Source organism: Myotis brandtii, unplaced genomic scaffold (genome assembly GCF_000412655.1).
Source record: "Myotis brandtii unplaced genomic scaffold, ASM41265v1 scaffold107, whole genome shotgun sequence".
Lineage (NCBI taxonomy): Eukaryota > Metazoa > Chordata > Mammalia > Chiroptera > Vespertilionidae > Myotis > Myotis brandtii.
This window is the reverse complement of record NW_005353629.1, coordinates 1,267,815-1,292,042: the sequence shown is the minus strand read 5'-3', so window position 1 is coordinate 1,292,042 and position 24,228 is coordinate 1,267,815. Positions and strand designations below refer to the sequence as shown.

The 24,228-nt window shown below is 41.5% G+C and overlaps 1 protein-coding gene across 1 annotated transcript in view; it reads right to left on the bottom strand.

The window, feature by feature from the left end:
* Nucleotides 1-22,038, bottom strand: part of DSC2 (desmocollin 2) — a 28,753-nt gene extending 6,715 nt beyond the window's left edge. Inside the window, exons 1-12 of the mRNA XM_014541558.1 lie at nucleotides 21,999-22,038; nucleotides 18,554-18,576; nucleotides 15,809-15,893; nucleotides 14,723-14,922; nucleotides 13,473-13,592; nucleotides 10,698-10,853; nucleotides 9,294-9,438; nucleotides 7,905-8,071; nucleotides 3,407-3,541; nucleotides 2,982-3,167; nucleotides 281-537; nucleotides 17-159 (exon numbers count right to left, since the gene is read on the bottom strand). Of these exons, the coding sequence (XP_014397044.1) occupies nucleotides 17-159; nucleotides 281-537; nucleotides 2,982-3,167; nucleotides 3,407-3,541; nucleotides 7,905-8,071; nucleotides 9,294-9,438; nucleotides 10,698-10,853; nucleotides 13,473-13,592; nucleotides 14,723-14,922; nucleotides 15,809-15,893; nucleotides 18,554-18,576; nucleotides 21,999-22,038 (1,657 nt within the window). The remainder of the gene's footprint in view (nucleotides 1-16; nucleotides 160-280; nucleotides 538-2,981; nucleotides 3,168-3,406; nucleotides 3,542-7,904; nucleotides 8,072-9,293; nucleotides 9,439-10,697; nucleotides 10,854-13,472; nucleotides 13,593-14,722; nucleotides 14,923-15,808; nucleotides 15,894-18,553; nucleotides 18,577-21,998) is intronic.
* Nucleotides 22,039-24,228: the final 2,190 nt, after the last annotated feature.

Here is a 24,228-nt window from a genome sequence, read left to right as displayed (position 1 = left end):
AAAGCCGAGTTCTTACCTTTGTCTGTTGCAAGGATGGTAACGTTATAGACACCATTTCTGATGGCCTCGGCCTCTCTATCCAAGTTTCTAAAAGTTGTAATTGATCCCGTGTTTTCATCAACCGTGATCCACCCTTTCGGATCATTAATTTTCTTATACCTGCCAAGAAGGAATTAAAATAACAGAATGTACCATGAGCCCAATTACAATCCTGGTGTCAAAATACTAAATCATAAATGTAAAACCAGGGTGAATTCGGAGCTCATGGAATAATAAACACCTGATGTCGCTGCTACTCTGTGTGTCTGGGTTGTACGCTTTGTATCCCGGGCTCTTCGTATTCACGGGCGCATTCTCTTTAATCCGCACCGTCTGCACCGGAGGGCTACACTCGGGGCCCTCGTCCTGGTTTTTCACGTTAACAGTGATGGTGGCCGTGCTCATGGCTGATCTTGAAGTAGTTTCTCTATAATACGGGGCTTCGTTAACCACGCCGATTTGCAGGGTCAGCTGCTGTCTTTCTTCATAATTGAGCGGCTGTAAAAGCAAGTGTGTTGAAAATCAGGCCGAGACACTGAATGCTGGGCCATGCCAACCGGTGCGCATCACTCCTTACATTTGGAAACGTGGCAGCGCCCTGCTGGGAATCGCCAGGAGAACATTAAACACGCACTCAGAAAAGAGGTGGTGGTGGGAGGAGGGCTCCTTCACCTGACTCAGTGTTGGGGGAAACCAGCAAAACAGACAAAACCAAACAAACAAAAACCCTGCTCCCCAGCTGCAGACGTAACACCAGGGACATCATAGCTCCTGACGCCAATGTCAGGACGTAGTCAATGGAAGTGCTTCAAGGTTAGCACTTGAGACATTCCTGTAGGACAGTGATGGCGAACCTATGACACGCGTGTCAGAGGTGACACGCGAACTCATTTTTTTAGTTGATTTTTCTTTGTTAAATGGCATTTAAATATATAAAATAAATATCAAAAATATAAATCTTTGTTTTACTATGGTTGCAAAGATCAAAAAATTTCTCTATGTGACACGGCACCAGAGTTAAGTTAGGGTTTTTCAAAATGCTGACACGCTGAGCTCAAAAGTTTCACCATCACTGCTGTAGGAGGTCCAGACACTAACCAACAGCTCTTTACTACTCCTTTAATTTTGGGACAGCTCCTGAGGGGAATAAAATGATCTGAACCTGGTTTGAGGTAGAAAACATGGGTCAAATTTTATAAAACACTAGAGGCCCAGTGCACAAATTCGTGCATGAGAAGGGTCCCTTGGACTGACCGGTGATCAGGGCGATCAGGCTGTCTCGCCCAGTCCCGATGGGGGCCAATGAAGGCCAGCTGGCCAGGGAGGGAGGGACAGAGGGAGGTTGGCTGGCCGGATGGGGAGGGCCCCAGGGTGTGTCTGGCCTATCTCGCCCAGTCCTGATGGGCCTGACCCCAGCAGCAAGCTAACCCACCAGTTGGAGCATCTGCCCCCTGGTGGTCAGTACACATCACAGCGACCAGTGGAATGGTCGGACATCAGCATATTAGCTTTTATTATATAGGATTTTTAAAAAGAGAAAAAACATGAAAACAGAAGGAAAGCTTTTAGACATTACACTTTGCTTTTTTATCTTTTCTCATCCTAATTACTTTCCAAAAAAACTGGAAGTACGAAGTTGAATGGAGGGTTCTTATTTTGCCTGATGTGTAGTTGTAATGAGAATGGGTGAGACCATTTCCTACAGGACAGAAATGTCAGGCCTTAGACTGCACAGAAATACATTCCCTTCTTAGATACCAAAGATTAGGGCAGGGGTTGTTGGGTGAAGAAAGAGACAAGATTTAAAGGACATTTCTTTGCTGTTTTGAAACCAAGAAAACCCACTCACTGACTGCGGATAATTGTCATCATTGTGAGAAAAACGCATTCATCATTTTTGATCCATGCTCCCCGTGACTATGTACAAAAGGGAAACCCCACAGACCAGCACTGAATGGTGTTCTAGTTAACGAGGCAGCAGGTATCAGCCTATGACTCTGTCTTAAGCTGAAGAGGCTCAGATCACTGTATGCGCTCACTCTGGCCCTGGAATGAGCACTGAGTTCTACAGAGTTGCTGTAGAATAGCATTCAAAGAAGGTGTACAAGTATTCACATGTTTGAACGGCCAGGAAACTAAGGATGAGGTGTACGCGGGAAGCTCTCCAAGCAGCCTCCCTGTGGGTGTGACCAGGAGCAGCTCGTCACCTGGGAAAGTCGGTAAGTGGAGGCTCCTGCCCCAGCTACAGGGCGATGGGCTGGGCACGCCTGGCCCTGTCCCCTGGCATCACAGCTGTATGAGGTTTTCAATTGTTAAGAGACACTGACTACACCGTGGATACCATTATCATATTATTTGAATACATTTATACCTATTTTTAAATAGTGACTTTCCATAAGGTTCCTCACGCTAGTCATTTTTAATTAATTTATGAAAATAGGGTTGCTTCTGAAATTTAAAGTGCCACTTATGGGCTATTGAATCAATTGGCCAAAAGGTACAAATTTCCAGTTATAAAGTAAATATGTCGTGGGAAGGTCATGTACAGCATGGTGGTTAGAGTTAATAATCCTGTACTGCATATTTGAAAGTAGCTAAGAGCGTGGATCTTGAAAGTCCTCACCACAAGAAAAATATCTTGTAAGTATGTGTGGTGGCAGACACTAACTTGACTGTATTGTGGTTATCATTTTGCAATACATACAAGTATGTTGTCTACCTGAAACTGAAATAATGTTATGTCAATTATACCTCCATTTAAAGAAAAAGGCTCCCAAAATGATATATCCATCCCATTATGTATGAAGAACATAGCATTTACATTTTCCTATATACCTATATTATTTCTACATTTACCAAAATTCCTTTCTTTTCATTAACTCTACTATACTAATCTATAATATCATAAGCTACAAACAACTAATTTACTAATTTATTCTTACCTTAACCACACACAGCACCCCTTCATTGGTTTTGGGATCTGTTACAATTTTAAAATGTCCATTTTCATTGCCCTTTAAAATGGAATAATTAGCTCTCCAATTAGCGGTATTAATTAAATCCTTATCCTCAACGCTGACACGTAAGATTTCCACATCCACTGTATTTTCTTCCACCGATGCCACATACTAAAATAATAAACAAAACAAAACAAATGAATTAGTAACTCACAAAAACAGAACACCACGTGATGGAAGCCTGCTCCTTCTCATTTCCGAAGTTCTATGTTTCCATGATCTTAAACTCCAACTCCATGCTGCCGCCGGGGGGTCCCTCATTTGGAATCACGGGACAGGGATGGAGATGGGCATCGTTAGCAATGAACACCGGGTGGCACATCTTTCTCCTACTAAGACCATGTACTCACAGAAGAGCGCGTGAAGGTCGGCAAGTGGTCATTCACGTCTTCAATGCAAATGATGCAGGTCGCGGTCGTCTGCAAGCCAAAATGTTGGCCATTCATGTCCTGCACTTTTATTTTCAGCTGGTATTTATCAAGTAGCTGGAAGAAAGTAAGAATTCAGTTGCCGAGTGAAAGCAGCATTATCAATGAAGTCTTATTTTCCACTTTACAATTTTCCCGGCATTAAAAATTTAAGAGGGGCACTGTTCAAGTTCATAGCTTTCAAATGCTGGCAGAAGAATAATCTCCTTCCACTAATAATTTTCAATTAATTTATGAAAACAGAGTAGTTTCTCAAGTTTCAAGTGCTACTCGTAGATGGTGGAATCAATTGGTTTTAAATTTACTCAATGGAAAGAAAAGACGTAGTCCTAGTACATTTAACATTGCCTAGTAATCAATCAATCAAAATCTTTATCTCCCACCCAAAGCACATTCTTGCATGTTCAAAGACAGATAGCAGTGACTCATGCCAGATGACGTGAATATCATTCTGTAAAAAAGAGAGATTTTAAGCATTTACATTTAAAAATTTACATTGATAAAAAGATCATTAAATTAGCATGAAAACAAGGGTCGGGGCTATGTCATTTTTTGTCTCCAAGGGAAATAGAATCTGGCTCTTAGGAATCTCCATTCATCAGAGATTGCAGAAAGCTTACCACTAGTTAAAAATGTGTTTCTCGCTCTAACCGGTTTGGCTCAGTGGATAGAGCGGACTCAAGGGTTCCAGGTTCGATTCCGGTCAAGGGCATGTACCTTGGTTGCGGGCACATCCCCAGTAGGGAGAGGTAGCTGATCGATGTTTCTCTCTCATCGATGTTTCTAATTCTCTATCCCTCTCCCTTCCTCTCTGTAAAAAATCAATAAAATATATTTAAAAATATGTGTTTCTTCCTGTGATGGTTTTACTTATTGTAATTGAGGTATAGATTATAAACACTGAGAATAATGCCTCCGGACTGAGCATGAGGAGACTTGGGTTCTATTGCCAACTCCCAAAATAATAAATGTAATCGCAGGCAGTTGAAAAATTCTCCTTACCTAGGTTTCCTCTTTTATAAAACAACTACAGTGGGGCCTTGATTTACAAGTTTAATTTGTTCCGTGACGGAGCTCGTAACTCAAATTACTCGTATGTCAAATCACTGTGACATTCGCTGCGCCAACTAGCGGTGGGGTATCTAAAGCTGGCTCGTAACCCGAATTTTAGCTCGCAACTCAACTCAAAGCAAAAAATCGGCCGAGAGACGGCTCGTATCTCGAAAAACTCGTTAGTCGGGACATTCGTAAGTCAAGGCCCCACTGTAGAGGCCTGGTACACAAAATGCGTGCAGGGGTAGGGTCCCTAGGCCTGGCTGGTGATCAGGCCAATTGAGGCCTTCCGGCTGCTGGCTGCCAGTCAGGGCCTTTCTTCGTTCCGCGCCGCCCCCTGGTGGTCAGCACACATCATAGCAAGCGATTGAACTTCCGGTCTCCCGGTCGAACTCCCGAGGGACACTTTGCATATTAGCCATATATATATAGTGGTGGTGTCGGAGGAACTTACGTTAGGGGTGGTAATACATAATTTCTACATAATTTCCCTCTTTTCATAAGACAAAAATAATATGTGAAAAACCATCCTAACCTTCTATTTAGAATATTCACCTTCTTACCTTAATTCCATCACCTCTTAAACTTCCTTGTCTTCATTTCCTTAAAAATTAAAATTTCTCTCAATCTCTATGCTTTTCATACATAATTTTTTCTGATTTACTTTTCTCTCATAACCAATCACATACGTTGACTTGAAAAGTAACAGCCTTATTGTATTAAAAATTTTAAAAACCTCATTCTAGTATACTTTCAGGAGGAAATATACATTTTATTTGTAGTGAACTAAGACTTATTGGAAATAACCAATTGGTTGATAAGAGAAGAAATGTAGTTTTGTGGGCCTAAATATTAACTTATGATGTCCTCCAGAGCCACTTGATAAAACCGCCCAAGACTCCTTAGTTAGTCTTCAACTGATTCTGTCAGAAGAATCTCTTCAAGTGACTGATTTATAATCTGCTTTTCCTGATACATAAATTCCATGAAGAACCTGCATACTATGCAGAGCTGTAACACTAATTCATTCATTTATTCAGGAGATGATATTGTATTCTTCACTGGCACATACTCACAATAAAAATAAATGAATTTATAAATAATAAGATAAATAAGTGCCAATTTCACTTGGGAATTTCTTTGTGGATGTGGTGAAAAAAAATGATTAATTTATTAAATTTTGGTCAACAGTGCATGTGAAGAAATAGGAGGTATGAATGGAGCACTTCTGCTGAATAACACAGTTGGCTGTTCCTCTCAAGGAAAAGTACTCGTGTGATTGTTTGATTTATGAGCTGAACTAGCTGTTGTTGTTGTGTTTATAAGATACCGTCTTTATATGAAAGACATCGATGGTTATTCAGATTGGTACATTTGAAAGACAATTTGTCAAACATAAAGTTTGACACTTTAAGGGGAAAAAAACTATTTGTTACCAATAATAAATTGGAGCGTTTAAACAAAACTGAGAATTCTAGAAAATTTTTATCAATCACTGTGATATTAATGCAAGTGAGGAGGTGATTTCTCAACATTGTTTAACGAAATGTGTCAACATTTGGGAGATCTGCGTAACTTAATGAACCAATATGAAGAATGCATGGTGTTACAAAATCATACATGGTTAAACTACCCACACATAGTACAGACAGACCAAAGGGCTTTAAGGTAACCATGTATGGCAGTTCATTGATAAGGCTTCAGAGTGCACTTTGCAAAAAAAATTTGGGAAATGACCACTTGTCAAGTATTGGTGTAGTATCAAAGATTAATATCCAGAATGACCTGAAATTACCATTAAAATACTCTGCTCCTTTCTAACTTCGTATCATGTTGGATTTTCTTTGTTTACTTCAGCTAATACTGCATATTATAACAGACTGAATGCAGGAGACATGGGAACCCATCTGTCTTATGTAAAGCCAAATATAAAGAGATTTGGAAAACTCTATAATAATGTCACTATTCTCACTAAATTATTTATTATTTTGGAAAATAACTACTTTTTAATAAAAATGTTATTTATGTTAACATGTAACATATCTACTATTATTTTAACTGGGTAATTAAATATATATTTTACATTTTTATCAGTTTTAAATGCTAATGGTTAAATACTGATAAATATAACCCACATAAACAAAATATCTTTGGAATCTTCAAAAATACTTAAGAGTGTAAAGGGATCTTGAGATCAGAAAATTTGAAGACCACTGATCTATTCTATGAGGGATAGAGAGAAGAGGAGGGAATGAATTTGAAATGAAGTTTTAGAAATCAAAGGATTACCTGAAAAACATATACTAGTAATACTATATTTTAAGATTAAGGATTATAAATGTAGTGAGTTGGCCAGATAAAGTGTCTAAGAATTCAGCTGACTATGTGCTTGGTGGAGGAGGTAGTTGAATAACCAAGTGAATAAGTTACTAAACTATGATGGTTGACAATTACAGTGGAAATGGACAGAATACAAAAGAAAAATAATTTTGGAGGTAATATCAACATGCTTTGGAAAGTGATTTTGATCAAGGGGAAAAGAGATTTCAAATACAATTTGGAGAATATGAATTCAAGGTCATAATAGAAAAATTATTAATAGGACAAGAATGTATTGATGGCATTCTGACTAGAAGACATGGGAAGGAGAGCATGTTCAGAAGGAAAGAGGCGCTGGACTGTAGATGTGCTGCATTGTTGGTACCTGCGAAACATGCCAATAAAGATTTCCGGGAGACAATTGAAAATGGCCAGGCAGATAGTAGAGAGATATGGACTTTCTTTTAAGCTATGTAAGTAGAAGAATGCAAATGAGCTTGCTGAGGAAGACACGATGCAGACAGAAAAGAGAACAATTTTGCATTTCCAAATTTCTACACATTTCCAAAAGTTCCACTTTTCATATGTGATATTTGTTTTTAATACTACAAATATTTATATGAGGAAATTCGATTTTATAAAACACAATTAGAGAACACATTAGAGCAGCGTTTCTCAACCTGTGGGTCGCGACCCCTTTGGCAGTCGAACGACCCTTTCACAGGGGTCGCCTAAGACCATCCTGCATATCAGATATTTACGTTACAATTCATAACACTAGCACCATTACAGTTATGAAGTAGCAACGAAAATAATTTTATGGTTGGGTCACAACATGAGGAGCTGTATTTAAAGGGCCAGAAGGTTGAGAACCACTGCATTAGAGATTCAAAATCAGTGCACTGCAAAGTTAATGACCCCCATTAACATACTTAAAATGCTAATTTTTGGAAAACTGGATTCATAACATACTTTTCAAACACACATTGACCACAGGTGCTGTTAACCAACAACATGGCAAACGATTTTTCGTGAATATCGGTGTTACCTCTCTGTCTAGCTGGGACGTCGTGGTGGTAATCACACCTGTGGTCGGATTCATGAAGAACAGGGTGGGGGACGCTGGCAGCTGCTGCAGGATGGAGTACTTGAGCTGCGTGTGCAGCGTGCCAGGCTCATCCTTGTCAGTCGCACACACCTGTCCCACGGTGGAGCCTACATAGTGAAAAATCCCCTTTAACTTCCAAAACCTTTACATTTTCAACTTTCCCTTTAAATATATATTTTTTATTAATTTCAGGATGGAAGGGAGAGAGAAATAGAAACATCAATGATGAGAGAGAACCATTGATCGGCTGCCTGCTGCACGCCCCCACCACACTGGGGTCGGAGCCTGCAACCCAGGCGTGTGTCCTGACTGGGAATCAAACTGTGACCTCCTGGTTCATAGGTCGATGCTCAACCACTGAGCCACACCAGCTGGGCTCAACTTTCCCTTTATATCATTCCTTTCCACCTACTTCGAAAATGCTTTGGAACACTTACTTACATATCAGAGTAATAATCGTTTCTATTATAATATAATAATAGTTTGAGGATTTCTAGATGAAGCATCCCCTCCTTTTCAGTATCCCAGCGGCCTAACCTTTTGGAATTCAGTGACCATATCCATATTTACTGCGTTCGGTGTATAACTTTATAAATGTTGATAATATTCCTTCATGGCCTTTGTATTTCTAAAGAGTTCTAATTATTCTTTCACCTTTTTCTATTTGTAAGCTTGTACTTAAATTGATCATATGGGTCCGTTTTCTCTGAAAATTCTTGGTTTGGTTGGATCTTTCTAGAGGAAGACTCAAAGACTGCATTCTTCCAGCTAAAATGGTCCATTCCCACAAGATGAGAAAACATCTCTATTATTATCAATGACCTTTACGATTATGCCCAGAATAGCGTCAATCATTTAATCACTACAGAACATCAGTAGATCTCTTCAAGGCTAGGATTTCAGTTGCTCAAAGGCTTATTTTTTTTTTTGAGTACATTCTCTTAAAAGGACTTCTTTTATCTCACACATTCTTCTTCAAGCTAAACTGTCCCCTATCCTTTCTGATTCCACATCTTCCCTGGTAATGTTAGTTACACAGGACGGCAAAGTAACGTTTATTGAGTCATTAACCTTCATGACAAACCTGTATATTGATACCCCCTGTTATAGACAAGGAAACTAAGACTTGTCAACATTTTAGCAATTGCCCAGGGTCACAGCACACAGCGAGCTAGTGAGAGGCAGAGAGAAATCGCACCCAGAGCGGCCTGATGAGAAGTCCCTCTTCCCTACCAGTAGGACATGCTGCCTCCCAACGGCAGAGGAAAACTGAACTTTGGAATGAAAACACCAAGTTGGCAAACATTGTTAAAGTGGGTGGGCACTCACCAACTCTGGAATGTTCCGCAATTGTAAATATGTAAGTTGAATTTGTAAAAATTGGGTAGTTATCATTTTCATCCTCAATCCTGATGAGCAGGGGAAGTGGGAATTCTGGGTGATAGCCATCTGGAGTTGCTGCGAAAGCCACTATCTGTGAAGAGAGTAAAAGAAGAAAAACAAAAGTAATCCATCAAAATACGGTTCACGCTAGTGTCGGCTTTAAGGTGTACACTGTTCCGCGCTGCAGTGTGAGGTTTACCACCTGTTACTGTATTTGGACGTGGACATACCCTTAATGCCACAGAAGATGGTTGATCTCATGATGTAGTCCAGCAGTTTATGTTTAAATTTGTCTAATGTAATAACAGATAATTCTGGTTTCCTCACTACTGCTGTACAAGAGTGTAATGGTTTTTATTATTATTTTCCCAAAACAGCCTTAAGGATGATTATGTTTTGTTTTGTTTGAAAGTTTCAGGTGCATTAATGTTAAATACAATTTTCTGGATTTTTTTTAACTTTGGATCTTTAGGACTCCAAATTTCCCATGTGCCATTAACTCAGATATTGTCTTATTTTCTACTAATTTCGGTTTTAGGCATATTGATGGTTATACTTAGAAAACTGTCTTCATATAAACTTTTTGATTTAAAAAAGGGGGAGTGCAAAATAGAACAAATGAGTGGCTGTAAGTTGTGTGGAGAATACAATCTATTTTTTTGATTTCGTAACATGAATTTTAATCCCAGTTCTTCTCAGAACAACTATCATAGAAAGAACAGAAAACACAGGTGTTTAGAAGGCCATGCTGTAGCAATTCTATCCCTAAATATTTTACTTCAAAGTATAAATGCCTGTGCAGTTAATTTGGTCTACTGGTGAATAATTAATCAACAATAGATGTAAGCTAATTAAAATTGATTTAAGCTAATGACCAGGTCCTGCTGGAAACTCAATACATTAGGTTAAATTCTTACATTATTACCTCTCATTCCTCCAAGGGAAGTTACCCAGATGATGAAACAACTGAATAATCTGTCCATGGTCCTTACTTGCTCACCACAAGTTAATTTTCTCCCATGCAAAGGTACGGGGCCTAACTCTAAACCTCACTTACCTCCCATCTCTCTCTCTACCATAAAGAGGCTCACAGAGCTTTTTTGTCAACTAAATCACTGTTTTTGAAGTGGCACTCCTTTTTCTTTTGGAAAAACAAACAACGAAAACAGTAAAACTATGACACCAAGAACTTTCTAAGAGAATCAATGAAATTACTTTTGCCTCAAGCCAAGTCTGCGCTATCAGAAGCCTCGATGATAAACTCAGAAAAAAGAAAAGGGGAAATGAATAGGGAAACACAATAGCCAAGTTTAATCATTACTGAAACAATATGTACACGTTAGACTTTACCTCAAAAGAGGGATACTGCTCACGATCTACGGGACCAGTACAGAACAGGTTTCCGGTGTTCCTCTCGACATAAAATAAATTCAGAGGTGCTTGGTCAACTCCAGGCCCGCTTATAGAATAGTATACAGTGTAGTTTTGTGCTGCATCAGATTCGATCTAGAAGGTAGATATTATATACGTGAGACAAAATTTTATTTCAGCAAAATTTTCATCTATATCAGTGATGGCAAACCTTTTGAACTCGGCGTGTCAGCATTTTGAAAAACCCTAACTTAACTCTGGTGCCGTGTCACATATAGACATTTTTTGATCTTTGCAACCATAGTAAAACAAAGATTTATATTTTTGATATTTATTTTATATATTTAAATGCCATTTAACAAAGAAAAATCAACCAAAAAAATGAGTTTGCGTGTCATAGGTTCGCCATCACTGATCTATATCCTATATAATAAAGAGGGAATATGCTAATTGACCATCACACCCTCACAAACGGCAGTGCCCACAGCTACAAGATGGCAGCGCCCAGTCCCCTCAGCCCTGCTGGGGGCCTCGGGTCCTCCTGCACCCCCCACTGACCGAGGCCCAGGCAAGCAGGGCCAGCCGAGGTGCAGGCAAGCCTCGGATGGAGGCTGTCCAGCTGCCCAGGGCTGGCCGGAGGCTCAGGTAACCAGGGCTGGCCGAGGTGTGTGCTGCCGGCAGTGGCAGCAGCAGAGCTGTGATGGGGCGTCGCCTTCCCCTGATCGCTGCGTTACCTCCCGCCCCTGAGGGCTCCTGGACTGTGATATGGGGCAGGCTGGGCTGAGGGACCCCCCACCAGTGCATGAATTTTCATGCACCGGGCCTCTAGTATTTATATAATCACTATATCATTACTAACTGTCCTCTATTTATCATTATGTGTGTATGAATGAAAAGCAAAAGAGAATAAGGACATCTGATAATTGAGAAATTTCAAGAGCAAAGCATGAAGAGAATAATGTAGTAGAATCTTTTCTAGAATAACTAAGGAAAACGTGGATTGAACATCTACGACTTTGCCTGTCTTAGAAAACAAAGTATTCTGAGCATGAAAAATTATCCTGCTGTTTTTCCTTGTTGTTGTTAATCCTCACCTGGGGATATTTTTTCCATTTATTTTTAGAGACAGTGGAAGAGAGAAGGAAAGACAGAGAGAAACATCGATATGAGAGAAACATATTGATTGTTTGCCTCCTGCACGAGCCCTGACCAGGGCCTGAGCTGAAGAGGAACCTCCAACTGAGGTATATGCCCTTGACTGGAACAGAACCCGGGATCCTTTGGTCTGTAGGCCGACACTCTACCCACTGAGCCAAACCGGTTAGGGCCAGATATGTTCTTAAAGCACAGACTTATTTGCTCACTTGAACTCACCCTGGGCTCCAGCGCAGGAGGCACCAGACTAGGGAGCCACCAGAGACTTACTTAGAGAAACTGAGCTGTGTGGCTTCAGGGCAAAGGCTCAAGGAATAGTGGCCATTGTCACTGTTTTGAGGAGAGAGAGAGAGAGAGAGAGAGAGAGAGAGACAGAGAGAGAGAGAAACACTGATGTGAAAAAGACAGGTCAATTGGTTGCCTTCTGCACGCACCCAGACCAGGGCTAGGGCTTGAGCCTGCAACTAAGGTATGTGCTCTTGACCAGGAATCGAACCCACGACCCTTTGGTCCACAGGCTGATGCTCTCACCACTGAGGGGGTTGGCAAAAGTAGGTTTACAGTTGTAATACAACTAAATAAAACAATAATTATAAATAATAATACAAGAATAAACACTGTTTCACATGCTCACAACTGTAAACCTACATTTGCCCACCCCATATGATATAATATTTGAGATGAAGTGTTCTGCCTGGATGGCAAAAACTTGGAAAATGCTCTCCTGAATTAGAGCTTGTTATGTGTCAGCATCTGCTTTATTACAGGAGCTGAGTTTATGTGTGTCGGGCGGGGGATCATGAGACTAAAAATGGCATCATATCTTGGCAAGGGTAATAGTCTGGTGCTTGATTCAAAAGCAAGTCTTTCCCAAGCTGTGTTCAACCTCTTGGTAAGATCTTGACTATACACTGGGCGGATGAGCACAACTGCTTTCCAGCCATTTCTTTCTCAGCTTTATTTGCTGGTGTCTCAGCCGCATGAAGTCTGTGGGTGGGATGTAAAGGAAGATTCTCTCTCACCATTTCAAGGACTGAGGAAAAGACACCCAAGTCATGGACCGAATGGTGGTGGCCACGGGTAGTGGTAGAAGGCAAAGAGAGCTGCTAAGGTTTCCACTAAATGTTTGAGAGGGGCGGGGGGAGAGAGAGAGAGAGAGAGAGAATGTGGATCCAGTTGATGGAAGCAGTGGACCTGGGGATAAGCAATAGGAAGGTGTATGTGTCTCTTTCTTTCACAGCATTTGGCCTTTTCTCAACAAGCAGTTTTCATCCTTTTTTTACGGGAGATGTTTGGGAGTTTTCTAGACCATACCCAGGCTCTGTGAGCCCCTTGTTGATAGGAAAATTCATTAAGAAACCACGTGTTTGAAAGTCTTAAATGGGCTTTACAGTTTTATTAATGGCCGTTGCATGACTAAAACTGCAAAAAGTACATGTAGGTATAAAGACATATTTATACCCATATATTTAAACATATGCCATACATACCCATTCATTCATATATTCATACACCACTATGCTTTAAAAACTCACTGTTTAATTAAAAAAAAATGGCGGAAACCATAGCCCTTCCCAGTGGAAAGAAAGTAGACTGTACCTGCTGAAGGAAAAGTGGAAAAGGACCCAAGGAGTTCTCCATCATTGAGCAGGGAATGGGAGCCCATCTTCTCTTGGCACGTCTGAGAACTTTTTCTTTGGGATGACTTTGCTTTAGTGCCTCAATTTAGAAAAAAAACAAAAAATAAAGTCAGCGACCATTTTATCCTCAAGCATTAGAACGTCGATGCATCTTTCTGCTCTCATGGGGATCAGCTGGGAGGTGTATGAACGGGTGGTGCTTGAAAATAAAGCTAAACATCAACACTGCAAAATGATAATGAAGAAACAACACAGCGATCCTTTTGCGAAAATAACTTGATGGGCATGTGGAAGGAAGAGAGATGAAATTGTAAGCCGAGAAGCAAAACTGAAAAAAAGTTTGCTATCGTCACACTGCCATGCAAAAACATGGAAGGAGAGATACGCAAAGAAAATGAGTAGACCATGCGTCCTTCTGAGTTGAGTGTAAGCATCTTCCACTCACCGACAACTGGGAGGAGTCGGGGAACCCAGAGAGAGATCTGTCAGAACGAGGAGAGAAACGTGCTGAACCCTCCAACTGCTGCAGTGAGTAACGGCCAATGGTTGAACAGAAGGCACTGTGACCTTGGGTGCCACAACGTCCTAAGCATAGGTCAGGTCCAAACCACAACCCAAGACAGCCATCTACTTTCTAACACTAAAAATCATGCTAAGGGACCGCGAGGCCTCCAGATACAGTTTCAAAACTTGTTTTTAAAAAATCGATTCTAGCCGAAACCGGTTTGGCTCAGTGGATAGAGCGTCGGCCTGCAGACTCAAGGGTCCCAGGTTCGATTCCGGTCAAGGGCATGTATCTGGGTTGCGGGCACATACCCAGTAGGAGATGTGCAGGAGGCAGCTGATCGATGTTTCTCTCTCATCGATGTTTCTAACTCTCTATCCCTCTACGTTCCTCTCTTAAACAAACCAATAAAATATATTTTAAAAAAAAATCGATTCTACAGTAAAGATAAAAAGTGCTCCTTCGTGTCCAATCTCAAGCTCCTATGCTGTAGCTCAGCTCAATTTCTTTGATGTCCCAAATTACAACCTCTCATTAACCCATGTTGCACAATCCTTGTCCATTTGAACACTGATACATTGCATCATGGGTTCCATCCTTCTTCAAGCTCAACTATCCCGTAGCTTTTCTGACTGCACTTTTTCCTGGTAATGTTAGTTACCCTCAAGGAAATCCTTCATCCACTTCATTCTGTAGTTTGGTACCTTTGTTTGATGCTCCAAAAGGACATGCATTTTCTTTTCCTCGTGGTTCTCAGAGTTGGAAAGTGAGATGGTAAAATGTCTCTTCTCGGAGGAAAAAAGAACAGCGTTTGTTGTATAGACTGAACCATCTTCTAAAACTTGGAAATCAGCATCACTTGAATGAATTAGATTTGCGGACTTCAAGCACTCCCTCAGGTTCACTGCAAAAAAGGGTGCACAGCAACCATTTGTAAGGTAAAACATACCAATATATGGTTTTAGCAGTAATGTATGCCTTGGGGGGCGGGGGTGAGGGGGTGCAAAAACTTAAAATTAGCTACACTGACACTTGTAAATTTTTTGTTTTAAAAAAAAATATAAAACTCTGGTTAATTAAGTTGCGCTAAACACAGATTAGCACATGCATCACTTCTAACACATATACTATCCCCTTTTAAAGAGAGATATTTGTCTTGATATAAAAGTACATAAACCCTATTGTTTGAATATTTAAATTAACACCAAAAAGTTTTTCTTTATTACATAAAATTAATACATTTGAAGTAAGTAGAATCTAGAGAATTAAAATTGGCAGTTATTGAATTAAGATATTATTGAACTCTTTATGTCTATTATTAAATAGTCATCATATTCTATGTTCTCGTTGGTCTGATTTTTTCTTATATAGTTGAGTTATGTAAAAAATTAATTACTGCAAAAACAATATGTGAAAATCAATGTCAATGAGATGTCAAAATGTTTTAGGGCAAAAATCCAAAAACAATACCATTAAACTTAGGAAATAGTTTCAATACGATTTCTCAATTTCACAGAAACATGTTAAAACATATACCATATCCTTCAATTAATGCAAATATTAATAATTTTTATTACTTAAAGTAAACATTTTTATCTATTTCATATAATCATGTTTTTAAATAAAAAAAACAATATTCCTTTCATTGGAATGATACCATAAGCATTATAAATGATAATGTGCTATATTAGTTCTAACTCTTAGTTCTAATACAGTTATTCCTCTGAAAGTTACACTCATTTTACAAGATCGTACAAATTAGGATTTTACCTATTTTGGCAGTTTCTTACCTCTACCAACAAATTTCTCAGCATCCAGTTTGGAGGGAACATGTAGCGTCACTGTTTTGCAGGCATCAGAGGCACATATTAAGATCTAAAAATCAATTCAACATTATGAATTAAAAATACTTCTAATGTATACATATATATGTATGTGTGTGTTTATATAAATTATAAATTTATACAGTTATAAATCAGTTTATATAATTAACAAAATAAGATAATAATTACATAGGAGTAAAAAATCAGAAAAACTGTATCAGGGGTAAGAAGAAAACAATAGACTGAGAGTCCTGGCTCACTCCCTCACAGAGAATGTAAACTCAGAGAATCCCTCCCCTCTTGGGTTTTGACTCCTATTCCATAAAATAAAGTTAGTAATAATTTCCCAAACTCAGTAGGTATATTGAGGAACCAAAGACAACCTATGCCAGAAAGCACCAAAACTATTAGGAAGGCAGCACAGGTATGTAAACAGGAAAGAGAAAGAGAAACAAAAACAAATTTAATGAGCCAGCAAAACGTTTCAATTAATTGCCAATTGCCTAAATGAGCTGTGGTACCAAATCAATAGCAGCCTGAATAAAACCCCAGTGCTTCTAAAGAGTAGCACTGACTCACTGTCCTGGGGTGATGCGGACCGTTTCCATGTAAAACGCCCCACAGGAGCGAGCATGTAACTTTGAAATACAAACTTATTTTGAAGGCCCATCTTCTCATAAATGAGAGTTAAGGTCATTTTAGAAAATTTTTTACTTAAATTTTTTTTATGAGTTAGTGATTTATGTTGAACCAGCCAATTCCAATACAATATATATCTGAACACACTGCAATTTAATGCCATTTTTTTCTGAAATTTTACAATGGATGCTTCTGAAAAATGCACAATTTTTCTTCTATAGTTTGACCAAATGCAAGATAAGTAAAAGTAACATTTACATCATTACTTACAAAGTCTATACACATAAATTAAAGCCAGCAAAATTTGAATAAAAATTTTTACTTCTGCCCAGCAGGCGTGGCTCAGTGGTTGAGCAATGACCTATGAACCAGGAGGTTACAGCTCAATTTCCGGTCAGGGCACATGCCTGGGTGGAGGGCTCCATCCCCAGTAAGGGGCATGCAGGAGGCAGCCAATTAATGACTCTCTCTTATCCTCAATGTTTCTATCTCTCACTCCCTCTCCCTTCCTCTCTGAAATCAATAAAAATATATTTTAAAAAAATTAATTTTACTTCCAACACTCATTGAAGAATCTTTATCTAATTTTAATTACATGTGAAGAATCAGGTAACAGAATTATATTTCACTTGGAAATTGGGGACAGACACAATGAAGAGAGTGTGGGAAGTGGAAATTAAAATATGGGAGGAACTGTCCAGGCTGCACAGTCCAGAGAGAACAGGAGTGGAGTCAGATGACTGAGGTGATTGCAAGCAAGCATCCACTTACTCATTCAACCAACATTCAAGGGTTGCTTACGAGCTGCTAGGCAGTGTTCAAAGGCTACAGCAATGAACAAAGCAAAGTCCTTAACCTCATGGAGATAACGTCATAACAAGACTCAAAAAGTTAATACACAAATGCTCAAAGGTCACGGAGAGTGACAGAGGGAAGACCAGAAGCTTGAATGAAATGAGGAAGCGAACCAACCAATTCACTAATGGAAGAGTCTTCTGGGGGACAAACCAGAGCGAATGTCCTGGAAGGGAACTTGTGTTTTTTGGGAACAAAACAGAGGCCCTCGTAGCAGAGCACAGTGAGGGAAGAGTGACAGGAGGTGACATTAAAGAGACAGTCAGGGGCATATCACACAGGTTCTACAAGGCCACACGAAAGAGTGCAGACTTTACTCTGAGTGCAGAGAGGAGCAGCATCAGGTTTAGGAGCTGCAGAGGCATATTCTGGCAAGCATTTACATAAAATCATTCTTCATTTGCATAGAATCATTCTGGTGACTATGTGACAATAGGCTATAGAGAAGCAAAGATGGAAGCAAGGAGACCAGTTTGGAAGCTATAGTACAGCGATTCTCAACCTGTGGGTCATGACCCCTTTGGGGGTTGAACGACCCTTTCACAGGGGTCACCTAAGACCATCGGAAAACACAAATATAATTACATATTGTTTTTGTGATTAATCACTATGCTTTAATTATGTTCAATTTGTAACAATGAAAATACAGCCTGCATATCAGATATTTACATGACGATTCATAACAGTAGCAAAATTACAGTTATGAAGTAGCAACGAAAATAATATTCTGGTTGGGGGTCACCACAACATGAGGAACTGTATTAAAGGGTCGCGGCCTTAGGGAGGTTGAGAACCACTGCTATAGTAGGAATCTAAGAGAGGGAGGATGGTGACCTGGACTGCGTAAAAACCGGGGAGAAGGAAAGAATGAATGAAGACAATACTTTGGATACGTGTCCCATACATCCATTCATCCATGCATTCAACAAATATTCATGAATGTCTCCTATGTGTCATACACAGAGAAGTAAGCATGATCCTCACAAAACACTCGGCTCAAGGGTAAAGCATATTTGCAATTTCAGCAAAGGAGGGTAAGTGCTGTAACAGGGAGCACAGGTGCCATGGGAGATGGGAGAGCGGGGAAACTAGCCCCTGTAAGAGCCAGACGATGTCACCTGAAGAGCGGCTGCACTGCTATCCGTGTCAAGAAGGAGCAGAGCTTGTATGTTCCAAGCGGAGGAATGGCATATGTAGAGGCTCGGAGACGACACAGACCTGAACATGAAAATCTGGAAGAGCTGATGCATATAGCACGAGAGGAACAGAAGTTTAAAATGTATTCAGACAAGCAGGTGTGGGCAGATTCTGAATAGCATTAACAAGGCACATGGATCTTATTTCCTACGGAGAATCAGACAAAGACTGGTTTTAAGCAGGTAAATTACAGGAGAACCTTTCCATTTGAATAAGTAAGTCTGACCTGTGTGAAGAATGGGTCCGGAAAACAATTTTCATTTCCAATAAAGGCAGCCAGGGCATTCAGACAAACCCCCATGCCAAAAATGAAAATGATGGGTAAGTTGTTTTGTAGCATCCGAAAGCATCTAGCAAGGAATCGCTAGGCAAAAATAGGGTAAAGGAGGGACACAGAGTAGTAACTAGAAATGACTTCTGATCTGAAAAGATTTGACTATTTTTTTGAATTCCCTGGAAAAGAGTGAAATCAAAACATGGGTCCACCTTCGATCTAAGACAAGTGTCACCCACGTTAACCTGGGACCAAACATAAAGCCTTCATCGTAGGGGTGAGCTGGAGGTAAACTGGCCCTCGCATGGGTCTGGGATACACGTTCCTGTCACTTGCTTGGTCTAGGAACTCATGCCAGGAATTCACACAAAGGCCTGGCATGTGATCAACACTATGATGAAAAACAGTTGACCAAATTCAATAACCACTCTTTGATTTTTTTTAAAAGGCCCCAAATAGGAAGCAATAAAATCCCAAGGAGTAAACTTCTTCAATATGATTTTTATATTATACTAGCGTCCCGGTGAACAAAATTCATGCACGGTGGGGTCCCTAGGTCTGGCTGGCGATCAGGGCCTATTGGGACCATCTCGCCCAGTGCCGATCGGGGCCAGGCTGGCCGGGGCCTGCTGGCTGCCAGAAGGGGCCTGCTGGACGGGGCCTGCTGAATAGGGAGAGGAACCGCGAGAGGTTTGCTGGCCAGGGGGAGGGGCTGTGGGAGGTTGGCTATGGGAGCGCACTGACCACCAGGGGGTAGCTTCTGCATTGAGGGTCTGCCCCTTGGTGGTCAGTGTGTGTCATAGGGACTGGTTGACCGGTCGTTCGGTTGTATGGTAGCTTAGGCTTTTATAATATAGATTATAATCACAACATCAATGGGAAAGCACAAATGGCAGCCACACTAAACTCAGAAACAAGACAGACTTTCAAAGGCCATTGTTTACAGTTAATGTTACATCTATATATATAAAACCCTAATATGCAAATAGACTGAACAGTGGAACAACTGGACAACCAAACAACCAGTCGCTATGCATGCGCTGACCACCAGGGGGTGCTTGCAGAACATGGTGGGCATCGGCTGCAGCAGGATGGTGGAGCAGGTGAGCAGGGGAGCTAGACCGAGGCGGGGTGCCAGTCGCTGTCATCAGGGCGAGCATCTGGTGGTTACTGAAAATTCTTTGTTCCCATGCACCATGGTCCTGCTGGGTGCTCACACTTGCTGCTGGCGCCAGCCCTGCTCGCACCCACTGCTGGCACCCGGTGCCGGTCCCAATCGCTCAGCACCATCAGTGGGTGCGAGTGGCAACTGCTGGCCCCAATCACCCCTGAGGGCTTCTCCACCTCCCTCTGCTCCTGAGGATCGATCAGGGCAGCAGCCACCACTCACACCCACTGATGGAGCTGGCCCCGCTTGCACCCACTGCTGGCGCCAGCCCCAATCGCTTAGCCCTGTCAGTGGGTATGAGCTGGGCCATCGCCCTCAGCACATGGGAGCGGCAGTGGCGGGAGTGGGGCTGCTGGCAGACAGGGGACTGGGGACCACGGCGGGAGGGGCTGGGTGGGGGCGGGGAGGATGGGCCAAGACCTGCCCCTCTGCCCACCACAGCCTCACGGCCCACAGTTCCTTCCAAGGTACACGAATTTGTGCACTGAGCCCCTAGTTAAAGTATATCAGGCAAGAGGAAGATAGGAGATGGCATATGAATTGGGAAAGGAAGAAGTAAAAACAATATCTATTTGCATTTGATATGATTATTTATTGGGAAAACCCTAGCAAACCAACCAATAAGTTACTATAAACAATAAGAGAATTTCAGTAAAGGAGCAGCAATAATAATTAAAATATAGAAGTCATCAGTAGTCATACACATAAATAAAACCAGTTAAGTAATATAACGGAAGAGAATAAATCATTTTCAACAGCAATAAAATAGAATCCTAGAGAGTAAATTTAACAAGAAACATGTAAAACCTACTTGAGAAAAATCTGAAAATATTTCTCAAGGGCACAGAAGTGGACTTGCAACAAAGACATAAAGGAAAATAAACAACATAAATGTATCAATTTTAACTGTTATAAATTTATAGTCCTAATAAAAATTCCAACAGTATTTTTTCTGGAAATAGACAGAAGATGATTTAAAAGGTCATAAGAAAATATCAATAATTAGAATAGACAGGAAAATTATGAAAAAGAAAAGCAATGAAAGGATGTTAGCCTCAGCACATATCAAAAGATCCTATAGTCTCAAAAATAAAAATAATGCGATATTCGTATATGAAGAACTGAAAGATATTAGATGCATTCAATTTGGAAAGGGAGGAGTCAAACAGTTTCAATTTGCATGTGATGTACCTGTTACAGCCCATAAAGGTAGTAATTTTTGTTCCATTCACCAGCTGTCTATGAGATTTTCAATTTCTTTACCTTCTTGCCTACACAGCAAGCTGTCAAACTTTTGGATGTTTACCAAATAAGAAATGACTCAACATAGCCTTAAATTCATCTTTTCTTATTATGAATGAAGTTGAAATATTTTTATAGGCCGTTTTTGTTACTTTATGGGAATTTTTCATGTCCATGTTCATGTCCATGTTCTTGATTCAGAAGAGCACTTTATATATTAGATTAACCTTTAAAAATGTGATCTGAACAATTTTTTTTCCACTTCGTCAGTTGCCTTTGACTTTGACATCGTTTATTGCCATGGACAAGTGTTTGCGTCTGTGTGTTTTAATATTATTGATTTTCTCAATTTTAATAAATGGCTTTTGAAATCTGAGCCATAAATTTCTACTCCAAATTTAAGTAGAAATTCATCATGTTTCTTCCTCTCTGTAAAAAAAAAATCAATAAAATATATTTTAAAATGTAAAAAAAAAAAAAATTAGAACAGCTAGCAAGACTGTAGGGGCAGCAAGTGCAAGTTCACCATCTGCACACTATTTGCCCGAAGGTCAGCTGTTTGGAATTTTATTGGTGTTCTGCATGAGTTATGGATTCAACTTTATCTTTTGCCAAATGACTGCCTAGATTAAGTACTGTGGCCTCATGCCACATACACACAGTGTGGTATACTATGTGTACATCTATCTCCTCAACGGTGTGCTATGCCATCTGTCATAAAATAGCTTTCTAGCAAGTCATTTACAACCTCTATGGAGGGGGAGGGAGCTGGTGACACTTACGTGAAGTACAGTCATTTATACTGTTACCTGGCGATCCCATTTCCGGTAATCCATTCCCATATGTTTGATACACTTCCCATATACGAAATAACGTATATAAAGGTCTGTGCGTGGTGGCATTATTTGCAATAGCAAAGAGTAGTAGCAGAGGTGATGGAGAGCAGTAAAGGCACCCAGGAGATATTTCTGAATGTGGATTTAAAGGGACTGAAAGATGGATCGAAGGAGGGGAACGGTGGGGGAAGAAAAACAAACAGCTTCCAGACTTCCTTGAGGAACAAGGTGTATGGAGTGTCATTGAAATACAGGACACTAGGAGAAAGGCAACATTGTCTGGGAAGATAAATGTGGTGCCACACATCATCCTAGGTAGAGAGATATAAAGGCCTCTTGTTCAATGGAGATATCCAAACTAGCAAAATAAATTTAGTATATGTAGGCACCTGTATGACATTTTAGGGACAAGACCTAGAAGGGGGAGTCCGATTCTGAAGAAGAGATGAGTGAATTTCAAGAATAAAGGCATGATCTCCCCGGTGGAGTGGTATAAGGAGTGATTTGGACTTAGCAATAACGACGCCTGATGATTTGAGAGAGAGACGCTTCATGGGTGTTCAGGCAGAAGCCGGAGGTGAAGTGGGGGGAAGTGGAATAGGGAAGGATTCCTTGGTGTATGCGGACCATCAAATGTCAAGGGCGTCCTCCAAAGTCATGCTTATTTAGTATCTTCTACTCAAACAGTCTCTACGCACCTACCCCGCTGGAGGCCCAGGACCACAGCAGCCCCTGAGGCGGCCCAGCTCTGCAGAGAGAGGCCCAGGGCCTAGGATCCACTTAGGGCCTCACCCCAGGCCTTCCCTCCCACCCAGGGCAGTAGAATGAGGGGGCACCCAGAGCCCCTGCTCTCTCCCCAGCCACCTCTGCTCTATCCTGCTGTGAAGCTAAGCAGGACCACGATGTATTTATTCCCTTATCACCACTTTCTTCTAAAAGGATCTGCGATGAATGCAGGCAACGCTACTAATTGCCTGTCACTAACCACCCCTTTTCCTTAAGAAACAGAAAAAAAAACAAGGGCCCAGGAATTCAGTGAAGGGTTTGGAGTCCATGGGGTTCTAAGGACCTTCCAATAGTAACAACTACAATTTCATTACCTAACAATTTGAGGAATTCGCTTTACTAGTAAAGTAAGAGCGGTAGCGAAGGGGACACTGTCCCACTATTTCAGCCCCTGTTCCAGCACACACACCCCAGGAGTATTCCCAGGTCCCTCTGTCTGGCTAGTCCCCGTCCATCGGGTTTGACTGCCGACCCAACGCGAGTCTCCACGTCAAAGGAGCCAGCGACCCGAGCCCGTTTGCCCCTTTTGAAATGTGCCACAGGGGGTGGCAACAGCTGACCTTCGGGCAAATAGTGTGCAGCCGCAGACGGTAAACTTGCACTTGTTGCCTCTACTGTCTTGCTAGCTGTTCTAATTTTTTTTAAATTAAAGTATATCTTATTGATTTTTTTTACATAGAGGAAGGGAGAGGGACAGAGAGTCAGAAACACCAATGAGAGAGAAATATCAATCAGCTGCCTCCTGCACACCCCCACCGGGGAATGTGCCCACAAGCAAAGTACATGCCCTTGGCCGGAATCGAACCTGGGACCCTTGAGTCCGCAGGCTGATGCTGTATCCATTGAGCCAAACCGGTCAGGGCCAGCTGTTCTCCGTTTTGATAGCTCCAGTTACCGCTTCTCCTTCCAGAAGCCCCGGAGGCCGGGCTGGGTCACCTCGGCCCCACACCCTCCGGGGCGCGCAGCACGAGATCTGCACCTTCCGGTGCCCCAGGCCGGTCAGCCCCGGGAGCCGTCCCACCCGAGGGGCCACCCCTTCCGCTCCCAGCCCAGGGGAGGGTCGCGCATGTTCGGTGGGTGGAGGGCGGAGCGCAGGAGAACCAGATGCTTCCCTCCGGGGAGCTGGGATCTGGGTGATTATTTCCTCAAAATCAAGGCGAAGGTGAGCGCCCAGGGTGACCAAAAGGAAAATGGAAACCACCGGGCTCACCGAGGGCTCGCGCATCTGCCATCTGCGGAGGGTCGGAGCCGGGGTCCAGGCCGACCACACACGCGCGCACACGTGTGTGCTCACAAACACACGTACACACACACACACTCACTCCCACAATCGCTGCGGGCCCTGCGTTCCTCGGGTCCGCCCGGAGGCCCCCCAGGTGGCCGACAGGGA